Source organism: Neopsephotus bourkii, unplaced genomic scaffold (genome assembly GCF_033783945.1).
Source record: "Neopsephotus bourkii isolate Nb327-2 ecotype Australia unplaced genomic scaffold, CSIRO-AGI_Nbou_v1 NB_196, whole genome shotgun sequence".
Taxonomy (NCBI): domain Eukaryota; kingdom Metazoa; phylum Chordata; class Aves; order Psittaciformes; family Psittacidae; genus Neopsephotus; species Neopsephotus bourkii.
In genome coordinates this window covers 11,445,426-11,463,279 of record NW_026900709.1, presented here as the reverse complement: position 1 = coordinate 11,463,279, position 17,854 = coordinate 11,445,426, and the positions used below count along the sequence as shown (strand labels likewise).

Genomic DNA, 17,854 nt, shown 5'->3' with positions numbered 1-17,854 from the left:
CTTAGAAAGATCACTGGTGATTCAGCATTTAATAAAGCATTTAAAATATGATCATCCTTCACTCCATTTTTTTATAAAAGCATAAATTTGGCTGGATAAGCTGCTGGTTGATTGCTGTTGATATCCACCAACCAACAGCATGTTTTTCCCGGTATCTGAAGGGGGCCTATAGGGATGCTGGGGATGGACTCTTCATTAGGGACTGTAGTGATAGGACAAGGGGTAATGGGTTAAAACTTAAAGAGGGGAAGTTTAGATTGGATATAAGGAGGAAATTCTTTACTGTTAGGGTGGTGAGGCACTGGAATAGGTTGCCCAAGGAGGTTGTGAATGCTCCATCCCTGTCAGGGTTCAAGGCCAGGTTGGACGAGGCCTTGGGTAATATGGTTTAGAGCGAGGTGTCCCTGCCCATGGCAGGGGGGTTGGAACTTGATGATTTTAAGGTCCTTTCCAACCCTAACCATTCTATGATTTCCACCTGGGCTCTAGCATGTACACACTCCTAGATAAGGAAAGTGCACTTGACCCAAGTCTTGTGTTTTCTGTTGTGGAACACTGAGGAATGAAAATATTCAAAGGTATGGCATTGTAGCACCAAAGGCACATGATAAGATAAAAAAAATAGAAAAAATATAATTAAATTATATTCAGAATTTAGATTAAAGTTACATGAATTAAAGCTGCTGTAAAAAAAAAAAAAGAAGATGATATACACGAAAATAAATAGTTAGGAATTGATATAGCATATTCTTTGTGTTCCAGCACCCTGCATTTATAATAGCATTTGCTTTTAAGGTCATTCTGAGCTGAGGGTGGCAGTCAGGAACACCAGTTCTTGTGGAGTTTCACCCAATGCATAGAAGTGTCTGAAAGTATTATTCATTAATAAAACCTCCAACATTTGAGCTAGCAATGACCATAGCTCTAATATTCTAAGATATGAGGAAGGCAACTTTTTGTCTACAGACTACTGAGAGAACAGATTTATACAGTGCATCAGCCGTTGATCACATCTGTCCTCTACCACTGGCAACTCAACTTCAGCAGTTTAACTGTAGATCACAGAAAACACCATTACTCACATGGCGAAGCCAAGCTTTCTGATAGCTACTGAATGGACATAAAACTGAAAGTTGTCCACAAAATCTTAATTTGATCCACTTGAGCATCCCCATACCATTCATTACATAATCATGAACTGCTCCCCCCCTTGATTTTTGTTCTGTTTTAATGCAAATTGGATATTTCCATCCATTTATGTGCCATCAAAGTAGTCAACCAAGTGTATGGGAGAGACAGTTCCTGACTTCTTGATCCAAGCAACAGCTCAACCAGTGAACAGCAGCTGGAGCAACCATTACATGAGTTGTGCTGCTGACCTGTGGCTATCATCATACTCATTTACCTATCACAACTACACATACACAGGCTGGCCCCACACAGGAACTGCAAGAGGCCTAGTTCTCAATGAGAACAGGCATCAGATAATTTACCATTTAAGATCTAGCAGTGACTGCATGCAAACACATTTTTCAAAGGCATACAATTGAGCCAATTTGGACAGATTTTCAGGGGACCACAAATACATCTTTGTACTTGATGTGAAGGCCGCTTTACTGGTAAACTGCAAGTGCTTGTTGCAAAGCCTGAAAGCCTGGAATATTCTAAAGAAAAACCCTCATGAATTTATTGTGAGCAAGTACATTTCTCCAGTTTGTTTCTGAAAACACTGAAAGTAATTGCTAGGGTATGGTGATAACTGAAAGACAGCACTGCCATATAATGGGAAGTGCCAGCTGAGCTTCAAAGCAGCACTACTGGTTGAAAATGTAGCACCAACATTTCCCTAAATAACCTCTCAGTAGGATATAACAGAAAGTGACTTTGTAGTACTAGACAGAAGAAAAAGAACACATAGGATGAGAAGATAGCAAGAATGAGGGCAAATTCATCAGGATGAAATCTGCCTGGAAATCTACAGGTGTAATCTCAATGCGATTTCCAGACAGCTGTGCAGCTAGTTTTCAACAGCATGTAAAGATCTAACCATCTTACTAACATAGTAATTACAACAATGGGTAGAGAGAGAGTAGCACTTCTTAGGTAATCTCTTTGTATTCAATTACAGGAAAAATGTACTTACTCAATGCTCTAGGAAAAATACTTGCTCAATGCTCTCTGGCTATTGACAGTGAGCCAAATTTTAAATGAAAACTGGGCTTATGCCTAGTGACAACTTGGCCTTGTAACTCTACTACTGGAAGAAGTACTGTTCTCATACTGCTCCATGCTTAACAAGTAAATGGATGATATAATGTCCAGAGCAGGGACTTGCGCTCAACCCATGTTAAATTTTCTAAGCAGACACCATCTGAAATGCATGTCTGACTCTGGTTACCTAAAAATGCATTGCAGGACTCGGAAAGTCTGTTGGTTTCTAACACCTCTTCTATTGCAGTTGTGTGTAGGATGTTCAGGAAGAACATGAAGTGTTTATCTGTATCTAGATGTGTCTGATCACTTAAAACTGACTCACAGGCTAACCGGAAAATAAACTATAGCTTATAGTATACCTATGCTTGATGAGGCAGTTAAGCAACAAGGGAAACCTAAAGAAAATTAACCTGTAGACAGGCAATAGGGGATTTCTTCTCTGGAGGGGGGTGTCAAATAAAAAGCCCTTACCAGTCCCATGAAAGAATTTCTCAAACTTTTGAGGCTTAAACACCATGAAAAATCCAGTATTGGTGTCCCTGAGAACAATCTAACCCAGAGGCTGGCAGAATGCCTACCCACATGCTGTAGCCCACAGGCTTGAAGCTTATTAATGTAGAAATTAGGAGGGATGCACTGAATGTTTTCATTCATTTTTATTACCTTGGAACACTTCTGTAAAACATCTTCCTCCTCAAGAAAGCTATTTATCTGCTCATGTGCAATTTCATAGTAGTGCTCCTAATTATCTATATCAGTTATGAGAACTAAACTGGTGTTTTTTATATAGTATCTTCTGTAAGACAGTGTGGATGTTCAAGCTGTTTTTGCAAAGTTCATGTTTACTGTACCATACTCACCCACCTCCCCTTTGTTCTGCAACTGAGACAAGGGCATGCGTTATTTGCTCTGCACCTACAGCTATTGATTGCTGTAGGTGCAGAGCAAGTATGTATGCCACAGAGCTGTAGGTTCAGTTCTAGTCTCCAGAATCTAGTATCTGCCAGAAGAAAATACAGAAAGCTAATACAGTCAGCTTGCAGAAAGTCAGACGAAGACTTCAGCAATAAGTTCAGGTCTGTTGAAATGGACCACTCTTGTAAGAAAGCACAGTAAATATTGGTCCTGATGAAGTTCACCTCTCTAAAGCAAAAAGGAAAGAAAAAATTTCAAATTGGATTGCAGTGAATTCAATAAATCTCAGAATAGCCCCATATGACTTCAATAATATGAACTTTCTCTGAAATTGCTTTCAGGGAGACAAAGCAATATTGTAGAGACCTCTTAAATGTATGAATTCCATCACTGGTGCTAGAGTATCGACCAGTTACTTGGTTCAGCAGTAGGGTAAGTTTGCTGAAGTCAAATACAAGTGATCAAAGATGAGTTAACAAGTTAACCAGTCTGACTGGGAATGGAAGGAAAAGAGTATACAAGAGTCACGCAAAAAGGCCTTGTCCATTTATCTAATATTATGGTTAGGGCTGTGTTAAAGAAAAATTTCCACCCTAGGTTTCTTACAGCCAAGTCCCAGATAAATATTAATAATTGAGAGGTACAGGAGTGGGAACAGTTTGAGATTGATACCTCTGGGGAGTGTTTTATACCCTTACATTCTACATGCTGGACTATCACACACTGTTCACAGGCCTCTTGCTCCAATGGTGACTTTTGGTCAAAGTCTCCTAATCCATCACTGGGTTCTTTCATTGTCTCCAGGTGGGCAGCACATTCTTATCTCTCTGTATATTGCTTCCTGGTAAGGGGTGCAACTCCTTTATTTTCAGACTGGCAATGGTCTCAATGTCTTCATTTACATAACTAAGCACAGACTGAAAATTATATTCAGCTTTATCTAGGGGGGAGTTAGCTGCTTTCAGCCTAAGGCTCCAGCAGCTTCAGCTTCCCATGCTAAGTAAAGCCACCTCATAATAAAAAAAATCACTTTAAAGAATTCGGCTAACTAAACTTAATTCACAACAAGCTGTGCCTACTGTATCTAGATATTTGCAATAATTGTTAACATTTTCACATACCCATATGGTTACCAGTATGTGGTGAATCATTAAGAACACGGCATAAAAGTTGCAGCTCTTTCTTGACCTAAAAAAAACCCATTCATTGAGTTTGACATAGGCAGCTTGTTACTTACATATTCTCAGTACTCTTACTGCTCAGTCACTGTAAGAGTACTCCAATTCAGCCTGATTCCTCCAGAACAAAACAAAAGAAGAGTTATCAGTACTGCACACAAATACATGCTGCTTTGCTCAAGAAAACTGGGCTAAAATAAGCTGCACTGATTAAATAAGGTGTTTCTGATGTGTGATCTGCTGCACCTGTTGTTTATTCAGCAAGCAATTGACTAGTAAAGGCACCCATACAAACAACTCCCCCAAAACAAATAAACAGAGCAAAGAAATAAAAATCTTGTCATCACTAATTAAAGTCTTTAGAAATATTTTTTCCTTTAAACTCTTTCCACTTACTAAGTGTGCCTTTGTGCTCATATCATATTCCATCATTTTTCAAGCCACTATTTATTACTTACACAAACACAGTTTACATGTAATCCAGCAAGTGTATTGATTGCAGTGTGTTGCATCCTGTGGCAGAAATACAGTAGTCTTTTTGTTCATTTATGTTGTCTTTATTTCACCACCTCTACAGTATTCAGTTCTTTGTTACTTTGTTACAGAGGCATATGAACATACCCTCATCTTCCTGAATTCTTCTGCATAAAGCTAGTGTACCTATACTTTTTTCATACTTCTCCCTCTGTAGATTCTTCCCTTAATGTTGTTTCTTCATCATACCTTTTCCTGATTATGTTCAGCCACTTGGCATTTAATTTAAATTCATGGCCAGTGGTTTAATCTCCTACAGAGTGCCCGAGCGATTGTGTTTTCTATTTCTTTGACTCACAATGCAAAGGGATTCATTTCTTCTGTTACATATTTGAGTAAATACTGGTTTGAAGACTGCAGGATTTTCAGAGTGGCTTTTTTACAACTGTTGCTTCACCTTGACATTTTCAATTCAAAAAGTATTTTAATTTTTACCTTCTCCACCTCCAGTTAAACTTTTGTTAAAGACTTTATTTGTCTAGGTCTAATAGCATGCTCCTTTCAGTTGAAAGGGAGTGGAGTCAGGTGTGTTGCTCTGTTGCATCATTTTTATGCCAATACTGGAATTCTACTTGCTTAAGAGTTGTGTAACTGCATGGAGGTTCAGGTTGTGTATGTCTGGAATGAACACAGTGTTGTACCAACAGTGAAACAGTGCATAGTGTTGCTGAAATGGTGAGCTGTACATTGCCATTTGCTCATACCCCAAACCATACAGAGATGTCGACGGTTACTAGGGCCACAGTTTATGAACTGCCTCTCCTGCAAGCAGCGGAATAGTAGTGAAACGCATCTGGTTGAGCTAACCCCCATGCTTTGGCACTGATGGGAAAGCTGCTGTCCTGGCTGGGCATTGCTGCATCAGCCAGAGGTGCCCTGGCACCCTCCCTCACACACGCCACCCCAGTGCTGTCCCACTGGGAAGCAGCCACTCTCAGAAAGAATTCAAGCAGCTCCCGAAGGAGTCAGGGTTTCATAGCCAAACATGAGTGGCAAGAGGAAGAAAAGGTGATTAGTTGGCAGGCTGGCTAGCTTCTGCAGCCTGCCTTCATGCTGCCAAGGGAGTGAGCAAAGGTGGTTTTGAAAGGAGCTGCTGCAACTTGAGTCATTATCTGCAGCTCTGTGCCCACACCCGTGGCTGGGGACAGAGGCCTTTGCCCAGCTGAAGTCCTCAGCAATGACCCCCCCTTCAGGGAAGCCCTCGTTTCACCTGCTTGCTTCAGCAGAGCTTGGCAAACTGTGCCATTTGGAATCACAGTTGTCATCTGCCGTGGCAACTACAGCTTTGCATAAAAACAAATCAGTTTTCATATGAAAATGGGGAGGAGGTAAAAGCTGGTTGAAAAAAAATAATGAGAGGTTGAAAAATAACCCTTTAAAGTAAAATTCCCTGGTGATGATTGGAGGGAAAATCCTTGCTGATAACCAACTGTCTAACATGCTCTTCCATAACATATTGAGCCTCTGCTTGACTCAAATGCAAAGTTTAGATAACTTGCAGGACACAGAGCTTCTCTTGCATCAGAGGCAGAGTATTTCTCGATATAATGAGAAATTCCTAGGCTGGATATGCATCATATCTACTCCCACCTGCTTAGTTAAAAACAAACATACAAAGTTTCTGGTTTTCTGATGCATGCTTTTACTTGGACTTGTATTAGACATGTTTGCAGCTAAAAAATGGATTTGAAGTTTCCCCCCCGACTACACAAGGAGCCAGTACATGTATGAGAGAATGGAGTGAAGGTCCTGGCATAGAGGGTATGTGGTAACTCTCTTAGAAAACACAACAGGATTTTTGGTTTTAGATCAGCAATGATGTGCAGCAAACATACAAACCCCACAGTTGCTAGTCATTTGAATGAAGGCACAGCAGCAGTCCTGCAGGCATAGTTGAGGAGAATAACCTATATATTTAGAGGAAACAAAGAGGTTGTCTTTATGTTTCCAAACAAAGGTTCTCGGGTTTTGTAAGTAACCCAAGCTCCTGGCCAAAAAGCAGAAGTGAGAGTTTCTGTTTTAAAAATGAGGGGAAAACCAACATCAACAGAAAGATTTGAGCAATATGAAGGAAGGGCTGGTGTTCAGGCAGCAGAGAAAGTTCTAATGGGCTCTGCAGTCTCTGGCAGACACTGCAATGGGCATTATTTAGGAGATAGGCTAGTTCCAGTCAATGTACGCTTGACAGAGGCTGGGTTTAAGCCTACGCTTTCACTCATGGCCTTCACCTTGCTCTCTTCACAAGTGGTCTGAACACTTCAGCCACCTTTTGCTCACATGGCTTGGGAGTGCTCAGCCTTCAGCTGCGTGGGCTCTTCTGCTCAACAGTTTACTGTAACTTCTGCTAGAATGAAGAAGGAAGGGAAAGACTCTTTTTCACAGCCCTGTATACATGAATGCTCACTTCAAGTTGGGCAGGATGTGAGATAAAGAACTGTCTAAACACCCATCTTTGCGTGAACACAAAAGCATTTTCAGATGAGAATTAGTTGTGTGCCTGATCATGTTTATGTAGTGTTTGCACAAGCTTGGACCCAAACAATCTTGCACACAAGTAAATGCAGAAGGTAGCCAAAGTGATGCCCTTTGGGATGGAAATGGTTTTGAAAAGGGATAAAGCTCTGCTCCAGCCACAGGGGCAGAAACTGTCGTGGTTTAAGCCCAGCTGGCAACCCATAAACCATGCACCCATTTGCTCACTCCCCCTTCCTTCCTCTCCCCACTCCCAGAGGGATGGAGAGGAGAATCGAAAGAATGTAACTCCCATGGGTTGAGATAAAAACAGCCCAGTGACTAAGGTATAACACAAACCGCTGCTGCCACCAATAATAATAATGATAAGGGAAATAACAAGGGAAGAGAATACAACCGCTCACCACCCGCTGACTGATACTCAGCCCGACCCGAGCAGTGATCTAGCCCTTCCAGGTCTTTGAAGTACCCTCTCGTGAGATAATGCCAAGGATGCATGGAGCCTCTGGAATCATAGGGATTACTAGTTCCTGATTTGGCAAGAGGAAGGAAGAACAGCAACCAACAGCCCCTCTGCCTGCCCTTACCTTTAAGGTACTTAGGCAGAGAATTTCTGCTGTATTCTAGGGGAAAAGAAACCCAAACCCAAACAAAAAAAAACCCTAGTCTCATTGTCCCATATTAAAAATAAAGTATTTCTGTAGGCAAAACTCCAGCACTCTTGAAGAAAAAAACCCTTTTTTATTTGAGGAAGAAAAATAGAATGGTAAAAACAGAGGGGAAAAACTATGAAAATTAGAAGTGCCCTACTGTAGTGTAGTAGAAAAGCTTGGCAATAGCATACAGGCAGCATTCATGAGAGATTCCTATTTTACATTTTGAATGTAGCTTTCTGCAGAAATCATGTATCTTAAGCCATAAATTTGTGGTTTAAGATAGAAGAAGTGATTATCTGAACTGATGTTTTTGTTCAGTAGACAGATGGATGTTGGACACAGTGAGTGTTAGCAGCAGCCACCCAATTTATTCTCTCTGTTTTAATCAAAGTACTTTTGTGTCAGTCATCCTTGCCTCAGGATTATTTCTGTACCTGGACTGCTACTGAGATTTTTAGGTAGCTTAAGAGCCTGATTGCCAATGCAGGAAATAACAAAAGTATGAAAGATCATTACTGTTTCAAATGACTGTGACCTACCTAATTCTGCTGAAATTAGGATTCTTAGGTATCAGAATTTTAACATTTAACTATCTGTTTCCGTCAGCTATGAAAGAACAGAATAAACCAGCATTTTAACAGTTGGAAGATCCGGATGGATTTTTCTATCCATTATGGAGGGAATCCATTATGCAGTCTTTCCCACAGAGTTTTGATCATTGAAAGTTAAAGTTTAACACAACAGAGACATTTTCCTTTCCATTCAGATGCCACCTTACAGCCTTTGGGGACTGTAAGAGAGATTTGCAAGCAGTTTTGCTTCAGTTTGGGAAGTGATAGCAGAGCTACTTACCATGTGTCTGATAAGTAAGAGCACTTACTTTGCTGGGATGCAAATGAATGAAACTTGGATATTTCCTAGGCATGAGAAAGGCAATGGGAGGGAGACATCAGATAAGCATCTTCTGAGACTACTGGCAGCATTAACAAATTCTTAGAGGAGTGCTTTCATGAATTATAGAAAAACAAGTTATTACTGGTGAAGTCAAGGACCAAAGAACTGCTACATCATCCTACAACGTGAATCAATCACTCTGCTCAGAGGTGTCTTTATAAGACCTGTGCATTAGTCAGTGGATGTAATCCATGTTCAGAGGCTTTTACTAGCTCACATTAGTAAGAGAAATTACTTGTATAACTTTTTATTCCTAGCACTGATGCAATATCTACAGTGTGGAGACAAAGTGCCATCCTGTTTACATTTATGCTTCACCAAAGGTTTTGATTAGCAGCCTGCAGTTGTGTAACCAAACGTAGGCCAAGCATCACAGATAACCCAAAGGCATAAGAACCAGCAGGGTACAGAAAAGGTTACTGAGGCCCTCATGTGCTCTGCAAAGTTTATTGTGTCATATTTGAAAGAAGGAGTGGAGCCCAGGCACAGCTTTGTCTGTACACAGAAGTTAATGTGTATGTATAATGTAATTTTTGTTTATGAAAAAGTTTAGATTGGCTATAAGGAGGAAATTCTTTCCTGTTAGGGTGGTGAGGCACTGGAATAGGTTGCCCAAGGAGGTTGTGAATGCTCCTTCCCTGGCAGTGTTCAAGGCCAGGTTGGACGAGGCCTTGGGTGATACGGTTTAGAGCGAGGCGTCCCTGCCCATGGCAGGGGGGTTGGAACTTGATGATCTTGAGGTCCTTTCCAACCCTAACTATTCTATAATTCTATGATCACTGATTCCAACACAGATTGTATTATTCACTTTAGACTTACATTAAAACTGAAGTTCTGATTATCGAACTTTTCTTCTGAGTGTGCCTGAGATAAACACTAACAACCAGAAACTACTGAAAACTAGAGTGTTTTTTTCTTCCTGGATTTTTAGTCAAATGAATGAAATGATCCTCTTTCTGAATAGCAAAATACTCAATTGGTTTCTGCTTGTTTCATAACAATATAGAAATAACCTATCATGTTTTTACTATAAGTCTGAAGAGGATAAGACATGTCTCTGGCTGTTTGCATGTTAAACAACTCTCAAACAACTATATCAATGCAAAACTGCTATAGTTACCTGCAATACTTTGATCTGTTAACAGTACTTATTTCAACATATATTTCTCCTTAGAAATACTTCTTTTTAATCTAGAAGTATTTCAATAAGAATAAAAATAGAAAAAGAAAATTACTAAGTTGGCATGCACAGCAAACACTCACAGCTTGGGAGAGTAAGTATGAAACTTATAAGAGGATTACAGAGAGTTGTATTCAACAAATAAAAAATATGAACTCCTTTAAAAGTGTAAACCACACATTTTCATTATGTCTAAAATAAAACGCATAGGACCTCTAACAGCATAACAGAAAATGAAACTTGGAGTCAAGCTTACGTCATGTTAGACATTTGAGTAGTTCTCAGACAACCATAAGACAGCAGAAGAACCTGTTAAGAATTGCTCATTATACTTGCTGTTAGCCAGAATAAAACAAATCCTGAAGGCTTTTGTTTTGTTAGCGAATTGTTGTACAGAGATGCATGGACCAATATTTAGCCCCCAGACTGATAACTGGCTAGGACCAATTTACTATTTTCAATCTGAAATGGAGTCAGACTAGGTGGGAGGGCAGGAGGGAGCAGCCTGCGTATACAGGGCACAAAGGTCACTGGAAATTGTTGAACCATGATGTTGTATATTTTTATGTGTTCTGCGCACAACACGTGAGCCTTCCTGCAACTGCAGGGAACAGTCAGAACTGTTTTACAGTGTAGTCTGTGGGTTTAGCTTAAAGCAACAGCATTTTTTGAGTTAAACAGAGGGAGGACTATGTTGTGGTTATGACTAAGTCACAGCATGCAAAGTTCAGTTCAGTTCTTGACTTCAAGCAAGTAATTTCATTTCTTGAAAACCAGAAAGAACCATGCTTCCTTTGATAAAACATGAGATACAACCCTGCTAGTTGATCATTGCAATCATACCACCGAGTTCTCGGTAAAGGCTACTGCCATTAAGATCTGCAGAGAAAGGTGTCTCAGCCTGCAAGCCAGTTCCTTTACAACTCACAAACTCTCAGATTCTGCCTCCCATCATGGTTGTCCTATTTATATAGTCCAGGCACTGGGACCAGTGGCTTCTAGGCTACATCTGAGCCACGAGTATCTGTGGTCTTTTAAAAAAGTTGAGGTCTCTGTCCCAGTTAAGTCTATAAAATGCAAGTATCAATAAGCAGTCCCCAAAGATGTCAAAGGATCTGTCATCTGTGTAAGAGTAAACTTGCTGCTTAGGTCTTTGCAATATAGATGAATTACAGCATAGAGGTTTTTAGCTTGGGGTTTTAAATGACCTGTCTAATTTATGAGGAGAAGCTGGAAGTGCAGCCTGAATTTGAGCCTCCTTTGGACTTCTATCAAAGGGTCCTTCTGTGATGAACCTGGTCCAAATTATCTGAAAAGGTTAACATCCAAGATCAAGAGCAGAGCTCCAAAGACAAAAGGAGGGTTTCGTTTGTTTGATATTCTCTGGCAGCCTTCTGCCTAGTGACTGGAGAACAGGAACAAAAATCTGTACTTAGCTAGAGTGATTTTCCATGTCATCTCCCCATGACAAGTGCCTAGCTTGCTTTGCCGAAAGCCAATACTCGGAGCTCACACAACAGCTATGTACAAGCACAGCATCACTGACCATAGATTCCTTATCTTAAACTAAACTCACTATTTCTCCCTATCTGCAGGTGTCTAATCTACAGTGTATGGAGGCCTAAAGTCCTCTGAGCATTGCTGCTATGCTGCTGCACAACGGCAGGCAGGAGAGGAGCAGAACAACCTGGCCCAGATCCTGCCAGGCTCACTGTTAACGCTTTCGCTAAAGCCACCATGTTCCTGTCAAGGAAGCAACCGTGGTTATTCTCAGTGTAAAAGGCTGCACCATCACTTAAATAAAAGTAAAATTTATTTGGCATAGGACAGAAAAATAAGGAGAACAAAATCACATATAAAATAAATGTTAAGCAAAAAAAATATTCACAGAACTAGATTGATATTTTATAAAAAAGCTCAAACTTTAGGCATCTGATAAAAACATGTTACTTTCTGCTCAGCCTATGTTTTAAGTTATGTTTTTCAATCTTTCATAATCTTGTGTGACTTTGGAAGTCCAAATCAATAGGCCTTCCTTTGCATGCCATTAGTTTACCTTAAAGAGTATTTACCACAAATGAAGTATATTTCAGAATGGCAACATACTGAAGGGTTACTCCCTTTTTTAAGACATGTGGCTTCTTTTTCTTTTAGTCTGCCTACTCACCTGCTGCATACTCACTCACCTGAGCACATAATACATGTGCCCTGCTTCTGCTGAGTAATTCCAGCACTCCCATTTTTGCCAGTGCTCTAGGTTTACCTTTTAACTGAATGGTCCAGCCATTTCCACCTCTCAGCCTACAAGATCCTCGTTTTCTCCCAGAGTACATGAAGAAGCATTCCATGAACTAACTACACTTAACATGTTATTGGCTATTCTCCTTGTTTTCTGGTGAATACCATTTGAAAGATTAAAGTTCACGCAATATTTTATAGAGAGTCCATGTACCACTAAAACAGGTTGTTTGCACCTGACTGAGACACAATGATGTTCACGCTCTTGCGATGTGGTATTACACAGATGCAACATTTTATATCATAATTTGCACTCTGGTATCGATAGTGACATTCAGACAATTGGTTTCCATCCCCTTGAGCAATCTGCTCCTTTCCAGCATCCCGTGGCTGAGGGGCCCTATGTAGGTCTCTTGACATTTGACATTCTGCTTGAAAAAATGCCAGTTTGATCCTTCAACTATATTCTTTAATTCCAAGGCAAAAAGAACCCTTTCTATTTCCATACTTCTGCACAGCAAATTGTGTTACAATATATGTGAAGCATGATAGCAGTTTAGTTCCTTCATCCTCTGCTCCAACAGAAACCCACTTCTACAAGTGACATACAAAGAATTACTTCTGCAAGGAGAAACCACCATTTTTTTAAGTGACAGTTTAAAGAACTTCTTCAACAGTTCAGTCTGGCAGATTCTTTCAGTGTTGGGAAACGCGGCTCCTAAACATGAACTTTGCAACCTTATTTAAGAAGTAATTAATTTACAGAAAGACGTGTTTCCTGAATCACTTAGCTGAGTTTCCTTTAACAACTTTGAACATTAATCACTGTGACCTCTTCTCCCACTGGCTGGTGCAGAAAGTTGTTATCAATATAACATGTGCTTTTCTTCCAAACATACTGAGCAGAAATTATCGCCACATGGTACAAAAGTAACTCCCGTTTTATTTACTCCCTTGAATTAAACAAAAATGAACATCTGTGGCTGTTTTCACACAACGTGAGCTTAGTGATGACGTAAAAAGATAGTTTGAGGTGTGAGGGTTTATAATACAGTGCCATTGAAACAAACCCAGTAAATCTTCTATGTAAGCACTGAATCAAAACTAGTCCTCTAACAACACTGAAGTCAGCTGGGCTGTATGGATATCAGCGTGAGACACCGATTTTGGGAAAGGGTTAAATTTCCAGAGCAATACCAACAATTGATGGTGGGGCTAACCATTGCCCACCTACACCTCACCTACAGACCAATCCAACAGTCTGTCCATACACTGAGCCCAATCTGAAGTTAGCAGACTGAGCACATTACAACAGAAGGACTTGGCTCAAACACTGCATAATGCTACTGTTGGCACTATTTACATTAGGACTTGGAAGGGCATCACCTATTCATTTTGCTAGTGAGACACAGAAAAGTTGACTAGAAAAGTCATAAGGCACCATTAATTCAGTCTGTTTTGTATTCTTCTTTTTTAACACTTCATAGTGAAATAAATACTTTAATACTGATCATATTGTAAATAGCTACTGATACATGAAGCAATATATTGAATGATAAAATGCTGCACTGTTCTGGAATATACCTAGGGACTTTTATAGCAAAAGATACAAATAGTAAAGTTGTTGTTCAGTGAAAAAAATCCTCTTTCTCCATTGTTAAGCTATTTTACATATATGCCAAACATCTCTTCTGAAGAGCTTTCTATAGTACAAAGAAGTGCTAAACCCAAGCAGCTCAGCCTTTGTGGCTGTTGACTGAGGGCCTTTTACAAAGCACATTTTAAGGTGAGACTGAAGTTGGTTTGACAAGTCTTTGGTAGTGGTCCAGAATTTCTGGTCAGAAAACCTTGCTCTTAAGATCAAATATAGAATATTTTGAATGATGCAGAGAACTGGCAGAACGATGTGCAGCATTTTCATAGACTTACTCAAAGTAAAACAGTCATGCTGGAAGCAAGTAAGTGATAAAAAAAGTATAGTTTCTGGAGGGTTTGGGTTTTGGTTTTTTTTTTGGCTGCATAGCTATTTGGATATTAATAAGAATTTGACAGGTCAAGGTACTGAAAATACTGTACTCTTAAATTCAGAATGTTGTTCCTTAGAAACTTATAAGTGCTTCAGTTTAAAAGCATGAATACAATAATTTATCCTTTAAGTTATTATGCTAAAAATCTTATTTGGACTTCTATTCCCATAATAATATCCCAAAGAGACAGGCACTTTAAGTGACAGCCATAAAATACATATAGGAATTCAGTATTGTGCTAGGTTTGATCCCTGGTGCACCTGTCACATGGAGGTCCCACTAATATCTGTTTTAAGAAACTCTTACAGCCACGACCCTGCAATTAGGTGTAGTTACATCCCTGCGCCTGCGCATTTAATTGCGGGTTCAAGACCATAGATAGTAACTTAAAATAGGTCGTTAGATATAAAAATGTAAAAACCAGGTACATAATCAAATGCTATCACAGCTAATAAGATTTTGTAAACAAACACTGAAAAGGCCAAATTAAATTTGATCTGGCCAAATACAACTCTGTCTCATCCCGTTCACTGTGACTGTCCAGGCTGTCAGGCAGAAAGGGGATCTATTTCTCCATGCCCACTGGCAGAGCAAAAAGTCCAATGCACTAACATTTCAGTGGGGTCCATACCCTTCTCCTCTATATTCCCTAGATTTTGAAGGACTGAACTCATTCTAGCTGTAGAGTGTACTTAGGATCATGCCTCCCATGCTACAGAAACATTTTCTTAACCTACATGACTATTCCTTGATCAACACCCTGTGAAGCATGGATGCTGATACAGGCTTGGGAGGGATCCCAAAGAGTATGTTAAAGACACAAACTGTTGAGAAGACAGAGGAGATTTTCAGAGCTAACCTTCTAAAGTCCAATTAACAAAGAGCTAGCATTCAGCAATATTTCAAATCCAGAATTATAATCTTCCCCTAATTTCCAAAGGCATTTTATATGCATTTAGATACTTTTAAAAATGCACTCACACGATGAACTCTTTTCTCATATACAACATTGAAAAGCCATTAAACATATCAACCAATTGTCACAATGTTAGAATACTTTACTCTCTCTTCTATTAATGAAAGCCTTGAAGCTCTCTGCAGAGACTCCTTTCAGCAAAGTTTGAAAGGACAGGCTTCATTATCAACTCAGAAGGCCAAATCTTCCCACTTCTCCTGAACCAGTACAGACAGCAAATTTTGGAGCTGATGCTCCCACTTGAACCCACAAACCCCAGACCTCCTTCACTACATCAAAGGGCTTTCACTTACACACATTTTTGACCTAAGCTGCTCTACTGTAATGCCAGTCAAATACAATCTCTCTGAGACTTGTGACCTAAGCCCCAGGAAGCTTTTAAAGTCAAAATCCATCATTTAATTGTACCAAAAAAACAACTGGAAAGCAGTCTGTGGAGCACTGGTGGTAGCAGTACTTTACAGCAGGAGCCTGCCACTACAGTAATTGCTGTATTTGTACCAAGGCTACTTTCTGAGGACTCTTTGCATGTAGTCTCAGATAGAGGGCATGACAATAATCCAGAAGATGGATGGCTTTGAGCTGGTCCACATCAGAACAGGAAAGACTTAGGTGACTAAAACATAACACTATTAAAAAAAAAAAAAAAGCCAAAACAAAACGGAAAGAGGGATTAAAAAAAAAAAACCTCAAAAAGTGAGTTTTTCACTTCTGCTTTTCTTTGGACGATTATCCACAGACAAAAACAAGGCCAGACACACTCTACCTTTGGGGCAGGATGTGCCATCTACGTTTAAAATAAGATGTGCTTGGTTAAGATGAAGTGAAAAGGTTTAGGATGAACTCCTGGTCACCATGTAGTAGGTCTATGGCTTGCAGAAGCAGATGGGCTGAGTTAGGCATGCAAAGAAGAATCCAGGTGCCTCTGGGCTACACTGTTTTCCTCAGAAACTGGTTTTTAAACAGAAAATAGATTGTACTTTATCATTCAAATATTACAGCCACTGTACCCAAAGTGGACGAAACAGCTTTGTTCCAGTTCTCATTAAATTCAAAGCCAGACCTCCCGTGAAGCTCTCACGGGGACAGGGCTGGACACAGTAAGCTTGATGCACATATGTTGTATGTGGTCCACCAAATGCCTTTTGTGACAGCCTGCAGTACAAGCAAATAAAATGTATAGCTTTGAGCAACTATAGTTCATGAGCTGCATCTATTACTTCTGTAACAGAGACTGAAGTTTTTTTCCAACTGACAAGCCAAAAGTGGAAATGAAGCAAAACAGACAACTTTCCAATGATGTGGATAGGAGAGCTAGTTGACGGAAACTTGAAAACAGACGTCACCCAAAGATGAGCCAGAACCCATTTCACCTTGGTATAGGTGGAAGCGGGGGGGCACCTCTTTCTTTTCGGCCAGAACCACCTAGAAGAAAAAGAAAGTTTTTGGTGTTACTCCTCCTGGTTTCTTTTAAAATAGGAGTTTACATCCAAGCCATTAATTCAGTAACCGGCAGAGATCTTGCCCAGCCATTTTACTAAAAAGAAAGCTTTTTAGAGTTTCCGGTTAGTTTATTAAACAACATCAGAACTTTAAACAGTGTAAAAGAAAGTTTTTAACTAACCTTATCCTAAAATGTCTGAAAACTATACGTGTTTTAGTCTCTTGTCCCCTACTCAAAACAGATCGACAGCTCTTGATAGCCTTACTGTCTTATGCAGATACATACTGTCTTAGTGCTACTTGCAAGACATTCAAATCTTGATTAAAGTGGCAAGCTCTAAATGCAGTAACATTTCAAAACTCTTAATGTTTTCTCCTATATGAAGATTTTCACTGCAAACTCATGAAATAAAATATTAAAAAGCATATATTACTTTGCCTTTCTTTATGGAATAATGTGAATGGGATGAAAGCTAACAGGGCAAAGTGAAGGATCAGAGACTAACAGGAATTTCTGCTCCAAACCAAAACCTCATCATTTGGAAACAGGAGAGAGAGAGAAACATCTGAGTGTACAGATGATTACAGGATAATTACAAGCCACCGATGTCACTGGTTGTGAAAGAAGTAAATTGATCCTTGGGTGTATCAGGCAAAATACCACTAATGAAGACAGGAAACATTTATGCTGCAGTAGAGACATGAATGGGAACAGCATGTAACACTGACTGTAAAAGACGAAATCAAACTGAAATGTATACAGAAGGAACCCTGATGATCAGACAACATAGCTTGGAAGCACAGTGTAATACATCCTGATTTAATCAGTCCAGCAAAACAAAACCTGAGAGGAGGATATGATTGTTGTCTGCCTGTAGAAGAAAGGGCTGACTATAATGGTAGAGGTAGTCTCTTACAATACATATCCCAACTAATAGCCCCCAAAATTCTCCCCTCAGATACAAGTTTGAGAGGGCTTGCAGCTGCAAACCTGCATTTAGCTGCTTCTTTGTGGTGGGGAAGCGTAACTAGGCTGTTAGTCTGAGTTTTGAAACCTCAGCATCCAG

General features: G+C 39.8%; 1 protein-coding gene across 3 annotated transcripts in view; it reads right to left on the bottom strand.

Annotated features, from left to right (window-relative positions):
* Positions 1-11,898: 11,898 nt before the first annotated feature.
* WIPF1 (WAS/WASL interacting protein family member 1) overlaps positions 11,899-17,854 on the bottom strand; it is a 56,249-nt gene continuing 50,293 nt past the window's right edge. For all 3 annotated transcript variants that reach the window (XM_061380206.1, XM_061380212.1, XM_061380216.1), the window contains exon 9: positions 11,899-16,769. In XM_061380206.1, coding sequence (XP_061236190.1) covers positions 16,714-16,769 — 56 coding nt within the window. In that variant the 3' untranslated portion in view covers positions 11,899-16,713. The remainder of the gene's footprint in view (positions 16,770-17,854) is intronic.